Raw genomic sequence first — 17979 nt, forward strand, 5'->3', positions numbered from 1 at the left:
AAGGAAAGCAAATTTAAGAGTGTCTGGTAGCAATTTCCCTGTCTGGACCATTGGTTTGTTCATGCAGATGGGCTGGTTGTGCCTGCAGCTTGTTTGTGAGTGAGTGACAAACATATCCAGAGAGGAAAATAACTAAGCATTTAATTTCCATGCTGGCTGTGAAATGCCTAGCAGCTACATCTGGCTTTTTAGGCCTTGCTGCTTTACCCTATACCCAAAAATTCCCAATTCTTTTCTTCTCAGTATGCAGACTAATGTGTACCATGGGTTTGGCAGGTAAAAAAAGACTCTATGTGGTGACTTCACATCCAGAGATGCTTCATTGGTCTCAGCTCTGGATAGTTCAGATTTTTAGGGCTATTCCTGTCAGATACACATCAAGAACACTGACATGTGCACAATAATGTACATTATTTGTCTAAATATTGTAGTGTCTCCTAAGTGTGTCTATGTTGATCATATCCTCAGGAGCCCCTTGGAAGAGGGAATCTCGCTAAATGCAGATTGCGCTCTGCGGGTGCAGGAACAACAGGCTGCCATTTCACCTGTGCAAAAGTTTCTCTGGTGAGCAAAACACTTGCCTCTGATTCATTTTGGCGAAAGCAAGAGAGATGGGTGTGAGAAGCACAGCCATGGGAGTGCAGGCTGTGCTGAAATCCTGGCTGTGCATGTGCCATTGCATAGCTGAGACTGGGGCTGTCTGGGAATCGCTCTCTGTCAGGAGGTGGAGGGCACTGGAACAACAAAAGATCTGCAGAAATGTCTGCACCGTGATGGATTGGGATCTGCTGCTTCAGTATTGTTGCTCTGGGTTTTGTCCTGCAGAGGAAGAGAAGGAGTTGAATGTTTGCAGTCTGGTTTCCTAAGGAAATGAGGCATGAGTGATGGTATTCTGCTTGTGCCTATGCCTTCCCAAATAACTGATGACTCATTGGAGCCAAACCAAAGGGAGGAGCAGAAGGTCTCACACCTCATGTTGTGTGTGCTAGGGCCTCTACCAGTTTTGTGAAAATGTGTTGCTGGAAGAAAACACTTAAAGAGAAGATGGTAAAAGAAAGGCTTGTGTGAATTGACATCTTATAGGTGTTGCAGCATTGCTTGGAAAGTTTAGAGGGAATGGGAAATTGAAAAGGGAGAGGGGGAGTTAGACTTACTGTACTCACATAGAGTTTCAGTCAGCACTTGTATCTCATTCGGCACTTTTGCATTGTTTCATTAGATGTTGTTTCTCATCATCTGTAATGTCTAACTTTGTCCTGTCATGAGTTTCTTCCCTCCATGGGTAGATGCAGACAGAAGTGAGAGCAGTTAAATCAGGTTTTGGAACCAAATCACCTCCTACCAGAGCCTCTCTGCTCTGAGGACACAGGCAGGAGACAGGCTGGAGGGGCACAGGATATTTCAGTTACTCACCAAAGGGCCCCTGTTTCTTAAGGGCAGTGCAGAACTTTACATGAAGCTCTGGGCAACAGAGCATCTCATTTCAGGCTGTTCACTCCATCCTACCTGTTCCTTCCATGTGCTGTCAGAAATTATGGCTGTCACACAGAGAGGGAAACTGAGCTGTGCCGTGTCTGTGTGCACAGGATGGCTCACCCCAGCTTGTTCCTGTTGGTTTTCCAGACGTCCGTCTGCTGCCCCGGCTACTACGGGCACATGTGTGAGATGTGCCCCGGGAAGCCGGGCCGGTGGTGCTCGGGGAACGGGGAATGCCAGGATGGGCTCCAGGGCAGCGGGGAGTGCCGGTGCCTGGAGGGCTTTCACGGCACCGCCTGCGAGATGTGTGAAGTGGGACGGTTCGGAGCCGACTGCAAATCAGGTGACACCCGCGGCTGGGGCAGCTTGGCTCTGCCAAACTGCTTGCAAGGGCAGAAAGGTGGCCACGTCTCAGCTCTCAGGGGGGGTGGTGGGAGAGCAGAAAGGTGCCAAGACTCTGAGACAGGCAAATGGCTGCCAGGTCTCTGAGAGAGAGACAGCAGGAGTGAGCACCTGGGGCCAGCCAGAGGAATGGCCCCATTTGGCATCCTCAAACCAAGCATGTGCTGTGCTGTGCTGCTCTTCCTGCTGCCACCCAAACTACAGCAAGCACAGGCAGGTGCTCTCCTCCTGGGTTATTTGGCCTGGCAGTGAGGGATCAAGAGCTGATACTCCTATGACTTTTTCTTTTGATACTCTTGATGGCAGTTTGATGTGTTGGATTAGTAACAGAGCAGACAATGAAATGACAGCAAGGCTCTGCTGGTGAGCCCTGGCTGGTTTGGTTTGACAGAGGTGTTTGTACTTCCCCTGCAGAATGTGCCTGTGACAATGGCATTTGTAACGATGGACTGCGAGGGGACGGGAGCTGTGAGTGCTTCCCGGGCTGGACGGGCCCCACCTGCCAAGAAAGTACGTGAGTGTGAGGGGCCTCTGGTGTACCAGTGGCAGAAAAGTCTGAGGGATCCTATCGAGTTTTCAGAGCAGCTCTGGCTGCTCTGACCATGGAGTCACATGTACTCTGCATTCCCCCAAAACCTTTTCAGACTCTGCTTTCTCATTCCTGCACACAAGCTGCATTTGCTGTGACTTCCCCAACCATACACAAGCCCTTGAGTTATTCTGGTAAACCAAGAAAAGCCTACCCCTGTTTCTACCTCCACTGAGGTTAGAGACACCTCAAAAACAGCCCCTTGCTCTGGGAGAGAAATGAGAGCTTCCAGCCACATTGGGTTGGTCATGACTCCTGTTGCTTTCCTAAGAAGGTGTCAGGGCTTGATTTGAATTTTCAAAAGGCCCCAGTGTGTTTGCTGAGCTGCTTTTTCTGCTCACAGATTGAATCACTCAGGTGAGCTCAGGCTGTGGTGTGCAGTCTTCAATAAATCTGTCATTGTGTGCCAAATAATACGTTGAAGACGGATTTGGGATTTTGATTAGCATTTGGATGAGGAGAAACCTGATCTTCTAAATACCTTGAGATTTTAAAGTTTTGCACATAAGGGTTGATTTTATTGTGAATTTAGAAATAGAAATCAAGCAGAGCTGTCCTATCTAGTGTAAATGTCAAGCATGAAAGCAGTTCATCTTTTGCTTCAAAAGGGCCAAAGCCAAATGGCTCTGTGTTCTGGATTAACAAGGTTTCAGTCCTTGTTTTGTTCCGACCAGTGCAGAGGCCACACAGATAAAATCAAGTTGAACCATGAGCTCAGACAGAGAACATCAAATTCACTCCCTTGCAAAGTGCCAAAACATAAATCCCATGAGATTTTCCTGCTGCCACATAGGACAAGAGAGTTAGCATCACTCCTGGTTTGCAGGCTCCTTTTCTCTAGATGGCAGAAATGGCCCAGCTGAAAATTCCAAGTTATATTTGTGTTTTCTCTTGCAGGAATCAAGATTGACTTATGCAATAACACTTGCCATCAAATGGCCAAGTAAGTGCAGAAGAGGGGCTGAGTCATCCATGTGTGTTTGTGTGAGTTTTACACAGAGGTGATTCTGGCTTAGGGCTTGGCAGAGGACTGGCAGAAGGTGCCTACTCATCAAAGATGCAGAATTGTCAGTTCCTTTCTGGGAGCTCTCTTTGGACCTGAACCACATGTAGTCTCCCTAAGGATTTTGTCCGTCCAGGCATAAATCCATTCTAAGTTCCTTCAGCATGGTGGATGGCAGAGAGCAGAGATTCCAAGGTACTCCAAGGCTGCCCTTATTCATGGAGCAAGTCAGCCTGCCATTTACAAACTCTTTCTGCCCTGCCAAGGAATGAAACAGGGCTGGAATGACTCCCCCATACTCCCTTCTTCATCCATTATCCAGACTCCTGTTTTAGGCAGGGACCCCACCATCCCCCTTGCACCCTGCAGAAGCTCATGGGTGTGGTGAGGGTGCACTGTGGGAGGCCTGGGCTGGACACCAGGTCCTGCCCAGCATGACTGGAGTGTTTGGAGCTGTAAAGGAATACCTGGAATGGGCCTCCTGTGGTCTCTTGCATGTGCCAGATTTGAACAGTGCTTCCCATCAGCTGAGCAAATTGGGAGGTGTTTATCAGCCAGTGATTGTTTATCCCTGTCTTGTTTCAGCTGCCTCAACAGTTCCACAGATTCCCAACCGACCTGCATCTGCTCTGCTGGATACACAGGGAATGGGACCCACTGCACAGGTGTGTCCAGCAAACACAAGGTGAAATAAATGGCAGGAAGCTGCCAGAGGAAAGATCACTCAAGCTCCTCATGTTTTTGGTCACAGAAATAGATCCCTGCACTATTGACCACGGTGGCTGCTCTGTGCACGCTGTGTGCACCAAAGTGTCCCCAGGAGAGAGAACCTGTGCTTGCAAGGAAGGCTATGCTGGGGATGGGACACTCTGCATGGGTGAGTACTCAGGGTGTGTCTTGGGAGTAGTAGCATCAATACAGAGGGGAATTTCAGACTAAAACACCAGAGTTTTGGTCTCAGACAAAAAGATTCCTGCAAGGTTTCCTGCTCTTGTGCATGTCATGGAGAGGCCCAGGGACAGAGGTAGAGGGCAGTCTCCCACAGTGGTGCTCTGGGTGAAGATGGAGCTAGAGGGAGTCCAGTCCTCTCATATTCTTTAAAGTACACCCAGACAGGCTTGGAATTTTCTGTGGCAGATATGTCACAACTCAGAGACCCATATGTGTCAGGAGTAACTTTGCAGTTGCACCCTATTCCTTTGCTATCACAAGACACTTTCCCAAGAAACTGTTCCCCAAGCTGGAAAAGTTCTCCCTGTTGTTTTCCCAAAACCTCTTTGGATCACCAGTTCCCAGCTGCCTTGAACAGCCCTCAGCAATAACTTGGCCTTTTTGTTTTGCTGCAGAAATTGATCTCTGTCTGGAAAGCAATGGGGGCTGCCATACCCACGCAGAGTGCATCAAAACAGGCCCAAAGAAGGTGAGTGTGTGGGGTGGATGTCAATGTTATCATGGAAGTTGTCACAGCTGTCACTAGAGACAGTTCTGTCCATTGCAGTGCCCTGCTTTGTGCTTACTCCCTTCCATGCAGAGAAAGTTCCTTGGAAGAGCATGAAAACATTGCTGTTTCCATGAGAGCAGATGGCTTTGCTGGCCAGAGGCTGAAGGCAGTCTCAGGTTATATTTGTTGTGGACACAAGCTTGGTTATTCATGGAGGCAGCAATGGTTGCTATTCCACATGCCTTCTGTCCAGGGCAGCCCTTGTGTGTTTCCTTTATTTGGTCTAAGTTTGAGCCCAAGGCTCTGTTCTCCCTCCAGGTTGCCTGCAACTGCCTGCCTGGTTACAGTGGGGATGGTGTGAGCCACTGCAACCCCATCAACTTGTGTGAACAGGTATGTCAGCATTGGGCTGCTTCCAGAGGTGAAGGCCACAGCCTGGGAGTGTTCCTTTCTCCCAGGAGTTAACAGCAGGAACAGTGTTAGCCTGGTTGGCTGGAGTTGAAGTCTGGCTTTTCCACATACTGAAGGATTTCCTTGTGTATTTGGTCTCCATTGCCTCCTGCAGTCACTTGCAGTTGTGTCTGTCACCCAGCATTCCCTCAGGGTGGGAAGAGGGACATAGGATTGGAGGCATGTGGGCTTTTTCCTTTGTGTACATTTTGTGTGGGATGTGCTCAAAATCCTCAGAGTGTTCTGTGTTCACGGGCATCACTGCCATGTCAAACTGTCCCTCTGAATCAGGGGCTTTGTCATGGACCCTGTGTTCCAAAGTGAGGTGTAAAAGTCTTATTTCATGGGAGGATTTGGTGCTGGGGAGCCCTTGAGAATTTGGGTGAGGTTTATTCTAAGGCACTAAACATGGGGGAGGGATGGTTTCCTTTCACTGGGCTGGATGGAGTTTGCAGCTCCCACACACCAGCAGCAGTTCAGGTGCTGGGAGAAGCCCCTCCAAGCAGCCTTTTGCTTTCCCTGCCAGAACAATGGAGGCTGCAGTCCCTTTGGCCTGTGCAAGTACACAGGCCCTGGCACTCGGAACTGCACCTGCTCCTGGTACAACATTGGAGATGGCTTCACCTGCCGTGGCAAAATGCATCAGGTGAGAGGCCTATGCTGCACCTTCTGTGTCCCCTGCCCTCAGCAAAACCACTCCCTCCTCTCAGATCTTGGGGTCACATTGACACGTGTGTGGTGTGGGAGAGGAGACAGGTGCTTTGAGCAACCTCTCCATAAATCATAGGTGTGTTTGGTGTGCCAGCTATGGGACATGGCAAAGTGACTTTGCCCCAAAGGGAAGGAACACTCTACTGCTGTCAGCAACATTGGCCATACCTCCAGAGGATTGCTTGCTTCATGTCATAAACAAATGGGAGTAATCTTGTTTTTTCCCAAGGCAACTCACTTCTGCCCAGTGGGATGAGGGCAGGTGTCCCCTGAGGCCATGCCAGGACTTGGGGCCCAGCCTGGAGGGCAGCAGTCTGTGTCCAGTTCTCTTGCCAGTACAATGGCTGTCCTTGGGCAAACTGGTGACCTTTTCAGGCAGTGGCAAATAAAGCAGTGCCCACAGCAGAGCCATGAGAAAAGAGATGGACTGTGTGTGCCTCTGCTCTTACTGGAAGTCAATGTGGTGAGGAGAGGGGGTTTCTCTTCTAGGGTATGTCTGCCATCTGGACAGCATCCCAGAACTGGCAGTGGCAGCACAGTGAGATTAAAGCAGGGATTTTGTGAAGCACTCAAGGTGTCCCTTGAGCACAGGGCAGTTACCTGTGAGAGGTGCTACAGGACCAGCAGCTTTCATCTTCTGGTCACTCCATCCTGCAGCACTTGTGAATGGTGCAGGCAGAGCTCACTGCAGCATCCATGTCACCTGTGCCTGCAGAGCTGGGGAGGGAGTGAGGGTGAATCACTGTGGTGTACCAGGAGAACTGCTGTCTCTTGGGGTGGGAGAGTGACCCAGAGCAGGTCACTGTGCTGGTTGGGGAGAAACCAGTGGAAGGGACCCTGCTAACACCAGCTGATTCCCTTTGTTTAAGGAGCTTGGAAGGATTCCAGAAGCATCCATGTTCTTTAGGATGATACAGGTTGGTGACAGCTTTGTCCTTGTCTGTGTAGTAAATCCCACCTAGAGCTTTCTGCAAAGGGTCTTGCTAACTGGAACAATGTTTTCTGCTTCCCTTCCCATAAATGCCCTTCTAACACAGGCAGAAAGCATCAAAGAGCTCAGTGGGGCAGGGCCTTTCACTGTCTTCGTCCCACAGACAGACTTCATAGGAAACAGCACAGTGGTAAGTGCCCTCCCATGCCAACTCTGTCTGACAGCTCCAGTTTGTGGCAATGTCCCCCTGGGACTGCTCTGCCCAGTGAACCAAGGCTAAGGGGCTGCACCATGGAGAGTTACACTGATGTTCTCCATCAGTGTAAAAGCAGTTTGGAGGCATCCCACTGAGGATACAACCTGGACAGGGGTGGACATATCTCCTCTTGTTGGAGATGATGTCTTGTGGGCCTCAGAAGCACTGTGCTGGATGACTGGTGTGTGGTGCCCTTGGTGCCCATGGGGCTGGTAACAAGGCTCCCATGCATCTGTGACTGACCCCTTACTCCTTCTCAGGAATAAGAGAATGGCAGATTTTTGGTGTCAGTGTGATGGAATATCCTGACCCCATCACTGACTAGTCAAGCTGGTTGAAATTTCCCAAAGCTCTCAAATGGTTTTGTGCCTTCAGTGTGTTTTGGGGGGACCATGTTCCCTTCAGGGATGAGTCAGAGGGAACTCAGGCAGTCCAGGTCTCCCTCATTGGGGCTGGGGGCTCTGTGTGCAACGCAAAGTGCCCTGGTGTGACCTCACTGTGTTTTCTGTCTGCAGTTTGAGGAGTGGAAGAGCAGAGGCCTCCTCCGGGAGCTGCTTCGTTACCACATGGTGGGCTGCCAGAAGCTGCTCTCTAGTGACCTGGAAGGCCAGCAGTCCCTTACATCTTTATCTGGCCACAAGATAAAGATCACAGTGAATGAGGTACTTCCCTTTGCTGTCCCATTTGTCAGGGTGTCACCTTTCCTGTCGAGTGAAGGCGCTGTGGCTGTGGCAGGTGGCCTGCCCGGGCCCACAGCACGGTGCTGGCTGTGCAGGCCTCAGCAGGGCCCCTCTCTCTCAGAATAGCATCACTCTCAATGAGGAAGCCACTGTGCTCACCAGTGACATCGTGGGTGTGAATGGGGTCATCCACTTCATCAACAAGATCCTCATTCCCAGTGACCTGGTGGGCCACAACATCTCAAAGCTCTCACAGGTAAGGCTGGAGCCATGCCCTGCTCTCAGGGCTGTGCTCAGGGACAGGATCTCTCTCCCAGCAGAGCTGCCTCAGCCCAAAGCTGCCTGGGCTGCTCTTCCTCCCTGTCCCTGCCTGCCCAGGGGTTGTCTGAGGCCACAGATTTGGCTTGGGAAGGTGACAGCATTTGTGGGATATAGGGAACATAAGGAGCCTTTTCCATCATGAGGGAACAACAGTTCTGGATGTAGGCAGGAGGATCTTGTCCCGTGCCAACCATTACACTCCTTTTCCAGCACAGAGCAGGTTGCAGCATGAGTTTGCCAATGTCTCTCTGTGACTCCTTAAGCAAGCACTAGGGGCTTATAGAGTCTGCATTTTACAGAATATAACACATTTTCTGTGCAGCACAACAGCGTGCTGGAATTCATCCCAGCTCCTGCCATAGCAGTGTCTATCCAGGATGAATCAGAAAAGTGGTGGCTGCTGAATGCCAGCCCTTTCCAGGCCAAACCATCAGCACGATGGTGACAGAGATAAACTTGTGTTTATGGGGAACCCTTGGTGTCAGTTGTTTGCTTTCCTCCCTGTGCAGCAGAACATCACGGAGGTGGCCGAGGCCTTTGGGTACAGCATTTACAGCAAGCTGCTGCAGGTGAGCCACTGCCCCCGCTGCCCCGGGGAGGTGCTGCGTGCCGGGGCACGGTCACGGTGGGCTCGGGGCTCCCCCCTGGTGTCGCTGTGCTGTCGGGCAGGACGCGGAGCTGCTGCCGCTGCTGGCTAACCCCGTGCACAGACCCTTCACGCTGCTCTGGCCCACGGACGCCGCCTTCAGCGCCCTCCCCGAGAGCCGGCAGAAGTTCCTGTACCGCAGGGAGCACCGCGACGTGCTGGCCTCCTACCTCAAAGCACACATCATCAGGGACACCAAGGTAAACGGGACAGCACACAGCTGCCAGGGCCACACGAGGTACCACTGTCTGCTGTGGCTGTGTCAGAGAGACCTTGCTGAATACTCTGCTGCCATAGAGCACACAGTGTATCCCTTGTCTTGAGAAGACCCAAAGGTGTTTGAGCACTTGGGCCACCTACAGCATCATGGTGAACCTCTGGTGGCTGAGCTGAAACCTTCTGTCATCAGCTCCTGGGGAGCTGCAAGGCTCACAAACAGGCTCCTGTGTATAGGGATATAAGTGAGGGGAGATGCAGGTGGGCAAAGCCAGGCTCTGCTTTTTCACACTGGCCTCTCACTGTGCATGAATCTGGGACTAACCCAGCACAGTTGTGCTGTACCACCCACACCAGCTTCAGGGACTGCCACATACCCCTCTGAGGCTGGCCACTGACCCCTGCCCTCACCATGTCTTTACATCAACTGCCAGTTTTGTCAGTGTCTCCTTCACATTCTTCTTTTCCCCTCTTAGATTGTTGCTGGTAACATGCCCCAGGTTGAAATTGTACGATCCATGCGTGGCTCCTTCATCTCATTCAGCTGCAGCAAAGCCCACGTGGTGAGTGTTGGTGACTCCAGGCTTGGCTTCCCATGGAGCAAGTGTCCCTGGGCATGGCCATGGGGCAACTGGTGCTTCTGGCAGGGAGTGGACACAGAACTGGGGTGCTTGCAGGCTGGAACCCCCCCTTCCCTGGCTACAGCTGGGCTGTGGAGAGGCACAAGACATGGCCAGCTGGCAGGGGAGTGCACAGGTGTCTGGTACCTGTACATGAATGTCACAATGACCTGGCTGCATGGTGTCACAACCTTCAGAGAGCACGTGCTGCATGGACAGAGGCCATCCTTAGGAGAGGTGGCTGTGAAAAGTGTTAAATGGGAAGGGTGGTCAAGGACACATGCACAGAGATTTTGGAGTTCTTGGAGTGATTAAGAAGCCATGGCAGCCTAAACTGAGCCACTTTTGGGTGGTGCAGCCAGGATGTAGGATGTGCCAGAATCACAAGTTCCTTTCTTCCTGTGTTAGGGGGAGATTCTGCTGGAGAATGGCGATGCCACCATCATCCAGAGGCACATGGAGTTCAATGGGGGCATTGCCTATGGCATTGACAGATTGTTGGAGCCACCGGATCTGGGATCTCGGTGTGACGACTTCACCCTGACTGAGCTGCCGGTGAGCACCTGGGATGGGCTGAATGAGGATCTGGGCCACCCATGCAGCCTGTGCCTGGGGACAGGGACCTCTGAAAGGCTTGCTGCCCTTCCTTGGCAGAGCTCTGAGCAGCCAAGAGAGGCAGCAGCACGTATTGAGTTGTTGTGAGGTTTCTTTCTCCCCTCCACAGGGATCTACAGAGAGCTGTGGACTCTGTGGCTTCGAGCCACCCTGCCCTGCTGGCTCCGTTCAACGGGTAAAGCTCACAGCTTTGTCACCAGGGACGCCCATAGGTGACAACCCCCCATGTGCCCCTCATGTTTTAGCAGCACAATGAAGGCTCACCTGTGTGTGGCGAGCCCTTGGCTCAGTCACATGGTCCATGCCTTGCCCCAAGTCATGCAGGAGCTGGGCTGAAAAATATGGGGCCCAGTGGTCTTTGCTGGGTCAGTCCTGCGTGGGTGACAGTGGGGGTGGCCCTGGGTGCTTTACAGCAAAAAAGCTCAGCCTGGGAGTGGCTCAGGGATTCCACGATGAGCAGTTTTGGGAGGCAGTGGCTGTACCCCATTGTCAATGCTGGCTTCTGGCACAACCCTGAGGTTCCTCGGGGGCTCCATTGTCACCAGCCAGCCCCAGCATATATTTGGAAGCCTCTGTTGCTTGCCATAAAACTGAATGAGTGGCACAAGAAAAGTCAGGGTGAGTTATCAGTGACCAGTGTGGCAATGTCTGTGTTCTGCCTGTTTCCTCACAGGGGGAAACCAAGCGCTGCTACTATTATGGAAATCACCTGCTGAGGAACACCTTCCTGTTCCACCACAACTCTCTCCTGCGGCCGGCCTGGCCCCCGCACTCCCCGTGGGACCCCTTCAGGAGACACTTCTCTTCCAGGGGGCCTCTCAGACGAGGCTGCAGGAGGAGCTGCGTGTCCAGCCTCCGGGTCCCGCAGTGCTGTGCCAACCACTATGGCCGGGACTGCCGGGGTAAGAGCCACGCCCTGTCCCGCCCGGCCCTGTCCCCTGCGAGGAGGTGACATTGCCGGTTCAGCACACCCGACATCCACGAGCGTGCTTCCCCGGAGAAGGGCGGGCAAAACCCCAGGCGGGGAGCCCCAGCCTGTAGAGGGTGCCGGAGCAATACCCTGAGATTATGACAAGAAGTTCCCTTTCCTTGGAGAATTTATCTTGTCTCTGCGAAGAGCCCTGGGCACTGGGCTGGTGGGGGTAGCTGTCAGGCATGTCACCTCTAGACATTGTCAATGCTCAACCATGCCCTGGCATCTGCCCTCTGTGCCACGGGCAGCTTTCACATCCTTGGATGAGTCTGCTGTTAGTGTGGGGCAGAACAGCACAGACCCAGCACACCACAGCAGGGCTTCTTCCCAGGCTGGAAGCTGTGCCACATTTGTCCCTTTTGCCCCCATTCCTAAGTTTTCCTGTCATGGGATGTCCCCAGCACTCAGTGCCCAGGCTGCTGAGCTGTCTGTGGTCTGAGCACCCCGTAAGCAGCAGCTGGTGTGGGGGTCGGGGGGTCAGGGGCAAAGGGACCCTGCGGCACAGCGTCCCTTTGTCACCAGAGCCTCACTAAAGTGCCTCATTTGCAGCGTGCCCAGGAGGGCTGGAGGCGCCGTGCAACAACCGTGGGACCTGCGATGACAAAATCGGCGGCTCAGGGGTCTGCAACTGCAGCCAGGAGTTCATCGGGACGGGCTGCGAGCTGTGCGCGCCCGGCAGATACGGCCCGGAATGCCGAGGTACCGCGGCTGGGCGGGGCTGGGGCACCGCGCCGGCCGGACAGGGCAGGGCTGGCCTCAGCCCCTCGCAGCACACGGCTGATAACGCCACAGCATCAGAACCCTCCTCGTTTGTCGAGCACAGCTGAGACCCCCGGTTTGGGAGAAAGTATTTCACTGTGCTGTGTGCTGGGGGATGCAGAAGTTATGATGAACTCCGTACAGAAAGAGGACATGCTCAGCAGGGACCTGTGCCATGTGAGACAAAAGCAAAGAGAGGGAAAAGAGAATTCTCCATCCTCCCATCCCAAACTAGACCTCATGGGGCCTCAGGAAATGTTTCAGAGTGAGAAACACATTCCAGAAATGCCCAAGGGAGAGGACTGATGGGTACTGTGGGTGCAGAGGCTTCTCTTCCTCTGTGAAGGGCGTGTGTGACAAGGGGCCAGGACTGGCAGGAAGGGATGTGTCAGATTCCTGTGCCCACCTTCACACCTGCCACAATGCCACATTTCTGCCACGTGGCTGTCCCAGGCCCTTTCACCAAGGCATAAATGTTGTGTTTGTCCATTCCTCACAGAGTGCAACTGTACTGAGAATGGTGTGTGCAATGGAGGCCTGCACGGTGACGGCTTCTGCTTCTGTGCCGAGGGCTGGACTGGGGAGCGCTGTGAAACCAGACTGGGTGAGGGGTGCTCAGCCATTCCCTGGGACCCACCTGCTGCTCCCTGGGACCTGCTGCCACATGGCTGCTTTCCTGGGAGCTGTTTAGAAAGATCTCCAAAAAGGAGTTCTCAATTGTGAGGCTCATCCCGAGATCCGCCACATGCTGTTGAATTTCACAAGGGTTGGGGTGATGAGGAAGGGGCGGATGAGAAATGCTCTACTGGATCAGGAACAAGTCCCTGAGCTCAGAGGTGCTCCAGGCAGGGCTCGAGGTTGAGGTGCAGATGTGAGGTGTGCTCAATGGAGTAACAAACCTCTGTGTTTGGAAAAGGCATCTGCAGAAGAGAACGGGGAGTGAGAGAGGTGGGAGTGTGGGGTGGGTGGCCTGGGGCAGAGGCCGGTGGTGGCAGCCGTGCCCGTGTCCCAGCCCTGCGGTCACTGTGGGCCGGGTGTGTTCTGGTTTCAGTGGTGACACCCACCTGCTCTCCCCCGTGCCACGCCCAGGCCGCCTGCCGCGCCGGGAACCTCTGCGAGTGCGACCTGCACTACGAGGGGGACGGGAGGACATGCTCAGGTACGGGCTGGGCTGCAGGGGGGCGGACACGGGGCAGGACAGCAGGTGACCGTCTGCCGATGGCCACGTTGGGCTGACAGCCGGCAGGACAGCCCCAGGACACCTCATGAGATGGTTTAGTTAACCCAGGATTTACCTCCCGCAGTGATCGACATGTGCAGCCAGGACAACGGGGGCTGTGCCCGGCACGCACAGTGCTCGCAAACGGGCGTGAACGTGTCCTGCGCCTGCAGCTCCGGCTACCGAGGGGACGGCTACATCTGCGAGCCCATCGACCGCTGTGCCGACGGCAGGAACGGGGACTGCAGCGAGCACGCCCTCTGCATCAGCACCGGCCCGGTGAGCGCGGCCCCGAGGGCCGGGGACATCCGTGTGCCTGGGAGAGCCGCCCAGCTGGGTGCCCGGGGACAGCCCTGTGCCAGTGTCCCCCTCCTGCAGCCCCCTGCCCCTCCTCTCCGGTGCCCTCAGGGGCTGTGCTCATCCTGGGGGTGCTTACCAGGGAGGGGCTGTGCTGCTGTGACAGTTCTGGGGCTGAGGCCGTTTCCCCCACTCTTCTGTCTAAGGAGCAAAAGCTGTGTCAGTTGTGTCATTCCTGGGCTGGTTTGGGGGCTCCTGGATGGTCCTTCAAGGACAATGCTGGCTATTTTTGCAGAAGAACCAAAGCTGATCACTACAGGCCAGAAGATAGGATTGGGAGCAGGCTGTATTACAAGAGTCAGGAACCATGTACCTCAAAGCTCAGCTCAAACAAACAGCACGTGCCAAGGACTCGATGTGACATTGCCTGGGTGTGGGCATAGGACAAGGCCATGTGGCCTTTCACAGCTCTGTCTCAGCCTCATCAGGCTGTAGAGGCATTCTGGGGGCTCATCCACATCCCCACAGGGATGCAAGCATCCCCAGTGTGTTTGCACTCACACAATTGCCACCCCTCCCTTTGCTGCAGAACGAGCGGCGCTGCGAGTGCAAGCAGGGCTATGTTGGTGACGGGATCCAGTGCCTGGAGGTGGCTGTGCCCCCCACGGACCGGTGCCTGGAATCCAACGGGCAGTGCCACCGTGAGGCCATCTGCACTGACCTGCACTTCCACGGTGAGTGTGCTCAGCCCTGCTGGCCAGGAATGGTGCTCCATGGAGAGGCCACATTCCCTCATCCTCCACCTCTGGCCTGGAGCTCCCCTCAGGAGAGCTGCAGGGTGGGATGGCCAAAGGGACAGGGGCTCATCTCTGTAGCTTGGCATGGTTTTCACATTTCCCTACATGTCATATGGGGAGGGTGAGCCATGGAGCTTGTCTGCTCCATGTGACATGGCCTCTGGTGGCAGTGGCTCCCGTGTGGGAGGCGAGAAGCTCAGAGGAAGCCTCTCCCTCACTCATGCCCTGTCCACATCCCACCCTCCTTGGCAGTGCTGCCCATGGTCACACACGTGGCTGCCCAGGGAGGTGGCTCAGTGTGCCCTGTACTGATGCTCCTGGGCTCTGGTATTTTGCAGATAAGACCATGGGTGTGTTTCACCTGCAGTCACCCCGAAAAAAGTACGGCTTCACCTACGAGCAGGCTCAGGCAGCCTGTGCTGCAGAAGGCGCCTCCCTGGCCACATTCCAGCAGCTGGGAGCAGCGCTGCAGGTCAGGGCAGGGATGGCTCTGTGTCCTTGTGGGGCTGGGACAGGCCATGCATCTCCCAGGGCCTGGGCCAGCCCAGGGGGAACATGTGGGTGGGTGGCCTCTCAGCCCCTCAGCCAGGCCCTGTTGCTCCATCTACATCCATGAAACAGGAGGGCTGGTGGATCTTGCCAGGCACACTGGGATGGGACTTGTGACCATGCCCAACACTTTGGGTGCTGGGGGTATGGTGGGTGAGGTACAATGGGAATGTTCATTGGGGCAGAAAATCTGGGCCAGAGCTATTTTTAACCGAATAATTGGCTTTCCTCTTCTAGATGGGATTCCATCTGTGCTTGGTGGGTTGGCTGGACAATGGCACAGCTGGATACCCCACAGCCTACCCCAACCCCAGCTGTGGGTCCGGCCATGTGGGCATCGTGGACTATGGCTCCCGAAGCAACCTGAGCGAGACCTGGGATGCATTCTGCTACCGGGAGAAGGGTGAGGGTGCCAGCACCTCCCTGGGGACAGTCCTGTGTCAGGGCAGCAGGCAGGAACTGCCCTGGAGCAGGGCAGGTGGGCACAGCCCATGGCCTCTCCCCATGGCCATGTCCAGAGGGAATGTGATGAGGGTACCAGAAATCAAAAGGTGCTTGGTACAGCCAGCACTGGTGATCGCATCACAGCCTGGTGTTCCTTTGCAGACGTGACCTGCAGCTGCCGTGACGGCTTTGTGGGAGATGGGTACTGGTGCAGTGGGAAACTGCCCGACGTGCTCGCAGACCAGGAACGCTTCTCCACCTTCTATTCCGTAAGCAACGCTCTCCTGGTGCTGCAGGAGCAGCCAGGCAGGGAGGGAGCAGCTGGGAAGGGAGGAGTTGGGGTTTGGGCTGTCTGCAAGGTAGAGGCTACAGACACAGAGGGGGTTTCTGTCCAGGGCTGGGGGGTTCCTGGGCTGGGGAAGGGGATGGCATTGTGCTGCCAGCAATGTACTGATGGGGAAGATCTCCCATCTCTTCCAGATGTTGCTGAACTTTGCCAATGACACAGAAGAAGGACTGGATTTTTTCATGTATTTGTCTGATGTCTCTGCTCCCAAAACTCTCTTTGCCCCTCTGAATTCTGGCTTTGCAGACAATGAGGTAAGCAAGCAGGGATGAACTGTCAGAGCCCCAGAGGAGAGCAGGTGTCACTAAAGCTGGCATGACAGTGTGAAAGAGCCTGGGGAAGGAGGAGGAATGTGGGTCAGAGAGGACCTGTGGATTGGAGGTCTCCAGTCCAACCATTCCCTCAGAAAAGCCATTTAGGTCAGGATGCTCAGAGTGTTCTCCAGCTGAGCTTTGACAATCCTAAGGGTGGCGAATCCCCTCTGCTCTGCACATTCTGTGCTGTGCTATCTGTGAATGGAGCTGTCTGTGCTATCTGTGAATGGAGCTGTCTGTGGCCATGAGAGAGCCTGGGCTTGGCTGGGGGGGAAAGGGAGAGACCAGCTCATCCATTTCTCACCCCTGTGCACTGGTGTTTATTCAGACACTGACAGGAGAAGAACTGAAGCTCCACGTGTCATCCAGCAATGTCATCCTCTTCAGCTTCAACCTCACAACGGGCACCATCATCCCATCCCAGTCAGGATACGACCTCCACGTATCAGAGCTCCCAGCAAGCAACAGTACAAAGCACTCAGTAGGTTTAGCCTTAGCAAAGGGCAAAAAACCCCACAAGTTTTCATCACATCTCTTTTGAGAAAGGGAATGATGGGGAGCCTTTCTGGGCAGGTGACATCATCTGTGTCCTGTGCTGTAGGACGCCAAGGGGCTCAATGACACGATGATTGTGGAGTGGGACATCGTAGCTTTCAATGGCATCATTCACGTGATAGCAGAGCCGCTGAGGATCCCACCGCCCCTTGTTCACCTTGGCCAGGTGAGTCTGGGGCACCAACAGGGCTGGCATCAGGCCTGGGGATGTTGTGACAGAGTCATCCCAAGACCTGGCCTTGTCGTCTGCTCCTGGCACGGCTCATTTTGGGAGGGCTGCCCACGGTCCCACTGCGGGGCGGTGCCACCGCTGTGCCGGGGCAGCGCCGTCAGGGAGCCGCTGTTTTGGCACAGGTGAACGGTGCGGGGCCGGGCGCCGTGGCCACGGGGACGTTGTCAGCGCTGTGCTTCGCGCTGGTGCTGCTCGCCGGTGCCGGCGCCGCCTACTACTGCGTGAGGAGGCGGCGGCAGCAGGGGCAGTTCGGGTACTATCAGGTACGGGGGGCGAGGGCGGTGGATGGAGCCGGGGGTCGGGGGAATCGGCCGGGGCCGGCGCGGGGTCCCGGTGGCTGCGCGGGAGAGGGCGGGCCGCCAGGGGGAGCCCGTGGGCGACAACGGGCGGGGTGTGGGCGGGGCTCTCCCGGCCCGGTGCCGCAGCCCCGCCCACCGCCGCTCCCGCCGCAGGCCGATCTCCGCGGGGACGAGGAGCACGAGGAAGAGGAGGAGGAGGCGCGGCCCCGGCCGGAGCGCGCGGGCCCGCGCACCGTCAGGCCCCGCCCGCAGCGGCCGCTCGTGGCCATCCCCAACCCGCTGTACGGCGGCCACGCCCCCGACTACGAACCGCTGCACGTGAGCCACGCCCTGCCCTGAGCCCCGCCCCGCTCTCCCTCCGCCCCGCCCCGAGCCCCGCCCCGCGCTCACGCCGCTCTCTGCCCCGCAGGACCCGCCCCTGGTGGACACCGGCACCGACCCCCGCGGGTTCCTGCAGTGACCCCGCGCGGCCCCGACCCGACCGCACCGCGGGGAAATAAACAGCTCAGCGCCACCGGCTGTGCCCGCGCCTGCCTCGCCGCCCCGGCCCCGGCCCCGGCCTCCCACCGCCCGCCCCGCCCGCACCGGCCGCCCCCTGCAGGTGGGAGCTCCAGCCCCTCGTGTCCCCGCCCCCGCCTGTTATAGCCCCGTACGAGGGGCCTCCAGCACCCAGAGTCCTGTTCAGCCGCTGATAGGGACGTAGGGCCCTCCGTCCTCACGTGCAGCACCCCCGGGGCCCGCCGGGCCTCGCTCCCGTGCCCTCCCACTGCCCCATGGTCAGGTACGAGTCTCGTCAGTCACACCCCGAACACCCTTTGGGACACACCTTCCACCTTTC

The 17979-nt window shown here is 55.6% G+C and overlaps 1 protein-coding gene across 2 annotated transcripts in view; it reads left to right on the forward strand.

Annotated features, from left to right (window-relative positions):
* Positions 1-17655, forward strand: part of STAB1 (stabilin 1) — a 51645-nt gene extending 33990 nt beyond the window's left edge. For both annotated transcript variants that reach the window (XM_059480266.1, XM_059480267.1), the window contains exons 38-70: positions 469-564; positions 1624-1819; positions 2293-2388; positions 3365-3410; positions 4056-4135; positions 4222-4347; positions 4817-4890; positions 5230-5304; positions 5888-6007; positions 6942-6989; positions 7110-7193; positions 7775-7921; positions 8061-8195; positions 8770-8829; positions 8930-9106; positions 9599-9685; positions 10151-10297; positions 10467-10532; positions 11031-11259; positions 11880-12029; positions 12589-12693; positions 13141-13248; positions 13394-13587; positions 14195-14339; positions 14741-14874; positions 15189-15354; positions 15558-15664; positions 15876-15995; positions 16384-16536; positions 16657-16776; positions 16965-17105; positions 17295-17459; positions 17551-17655. In XM_059480266.1, coding sequence (XP_059336249.1) covers positions 469-564; positions 1624-1819; positions 2293-2388; positions 3365-3410; positions 4056-4135; positions 4222-4347; positions 4817-4890; positions 5230-5304; positions 5888-6007; positions 6942-6989; positions 7110-7193; positions 7775-7921; positions 8061-8195; positions 8770-8829; positions 8930-9106; positions 9599-9685; positions 10151-10297; positions 10467-10532; positions 11031-11259; positions 11880-12029; positions 12589-12693; positions 13141-13248; positions 13394-13587; positions 14195-14339; positions 14741-14874; positions 15189-15354; positions 15558-15664; positions 15876-15995; positions 16384-16536; positions 16657-16776; positions 16965-17105; positions 17295-17459; positions 17551-17601 — 3948 coding nt within the window. In that variant the 3' untranslated portion in view covers positions 17602-17655. The remainder of the gene's footprint in view (positions 1-468; positions 565-1623; positions 1820-2292; positions 2389-3364; positions 3411-4055; positions 4136-4221; positions 4348-4816; positions 4891-5229; positions 5305-5887; positions 6008-6941; positions 6990-7109; positions 7194-7774; positions 7922-8060; positions 8196-8769; positions 8830-8929; positions 9107-9598; positions 9686-10150; positions 10298-10466; positions 10533-11030; positions 11260-11879; positions 12030-12588; positions 12694-13140; positions 13249-13393; positions 13588-14194; positions 14340-14740; positions 14875-15188; positions 15355-15557; positions 15665-15875; positions 15996-16383; positions 16537-16656; positions 16777-16964; positions 17106-17294; positions 17460-17550) is intronic.
* The last annotated feature ends 324 nt before the right edge of the window (positions 17656-17979 follow it).

Source organism: Ammospiza nelsoni, chromosome 11 (genome assembly GCF_027579445.1).
Source record: "Ammospiza nelsoni isolate bAmmNel1 chromosome 11, bAmmNel1.pri, whole genome shotgun sequence".
NCBI lineage: Eukaryota > Metazoa > Chordata > Aves > Passeriformes > Passerellidae > Ammospiza > Ammospiza nelsoni.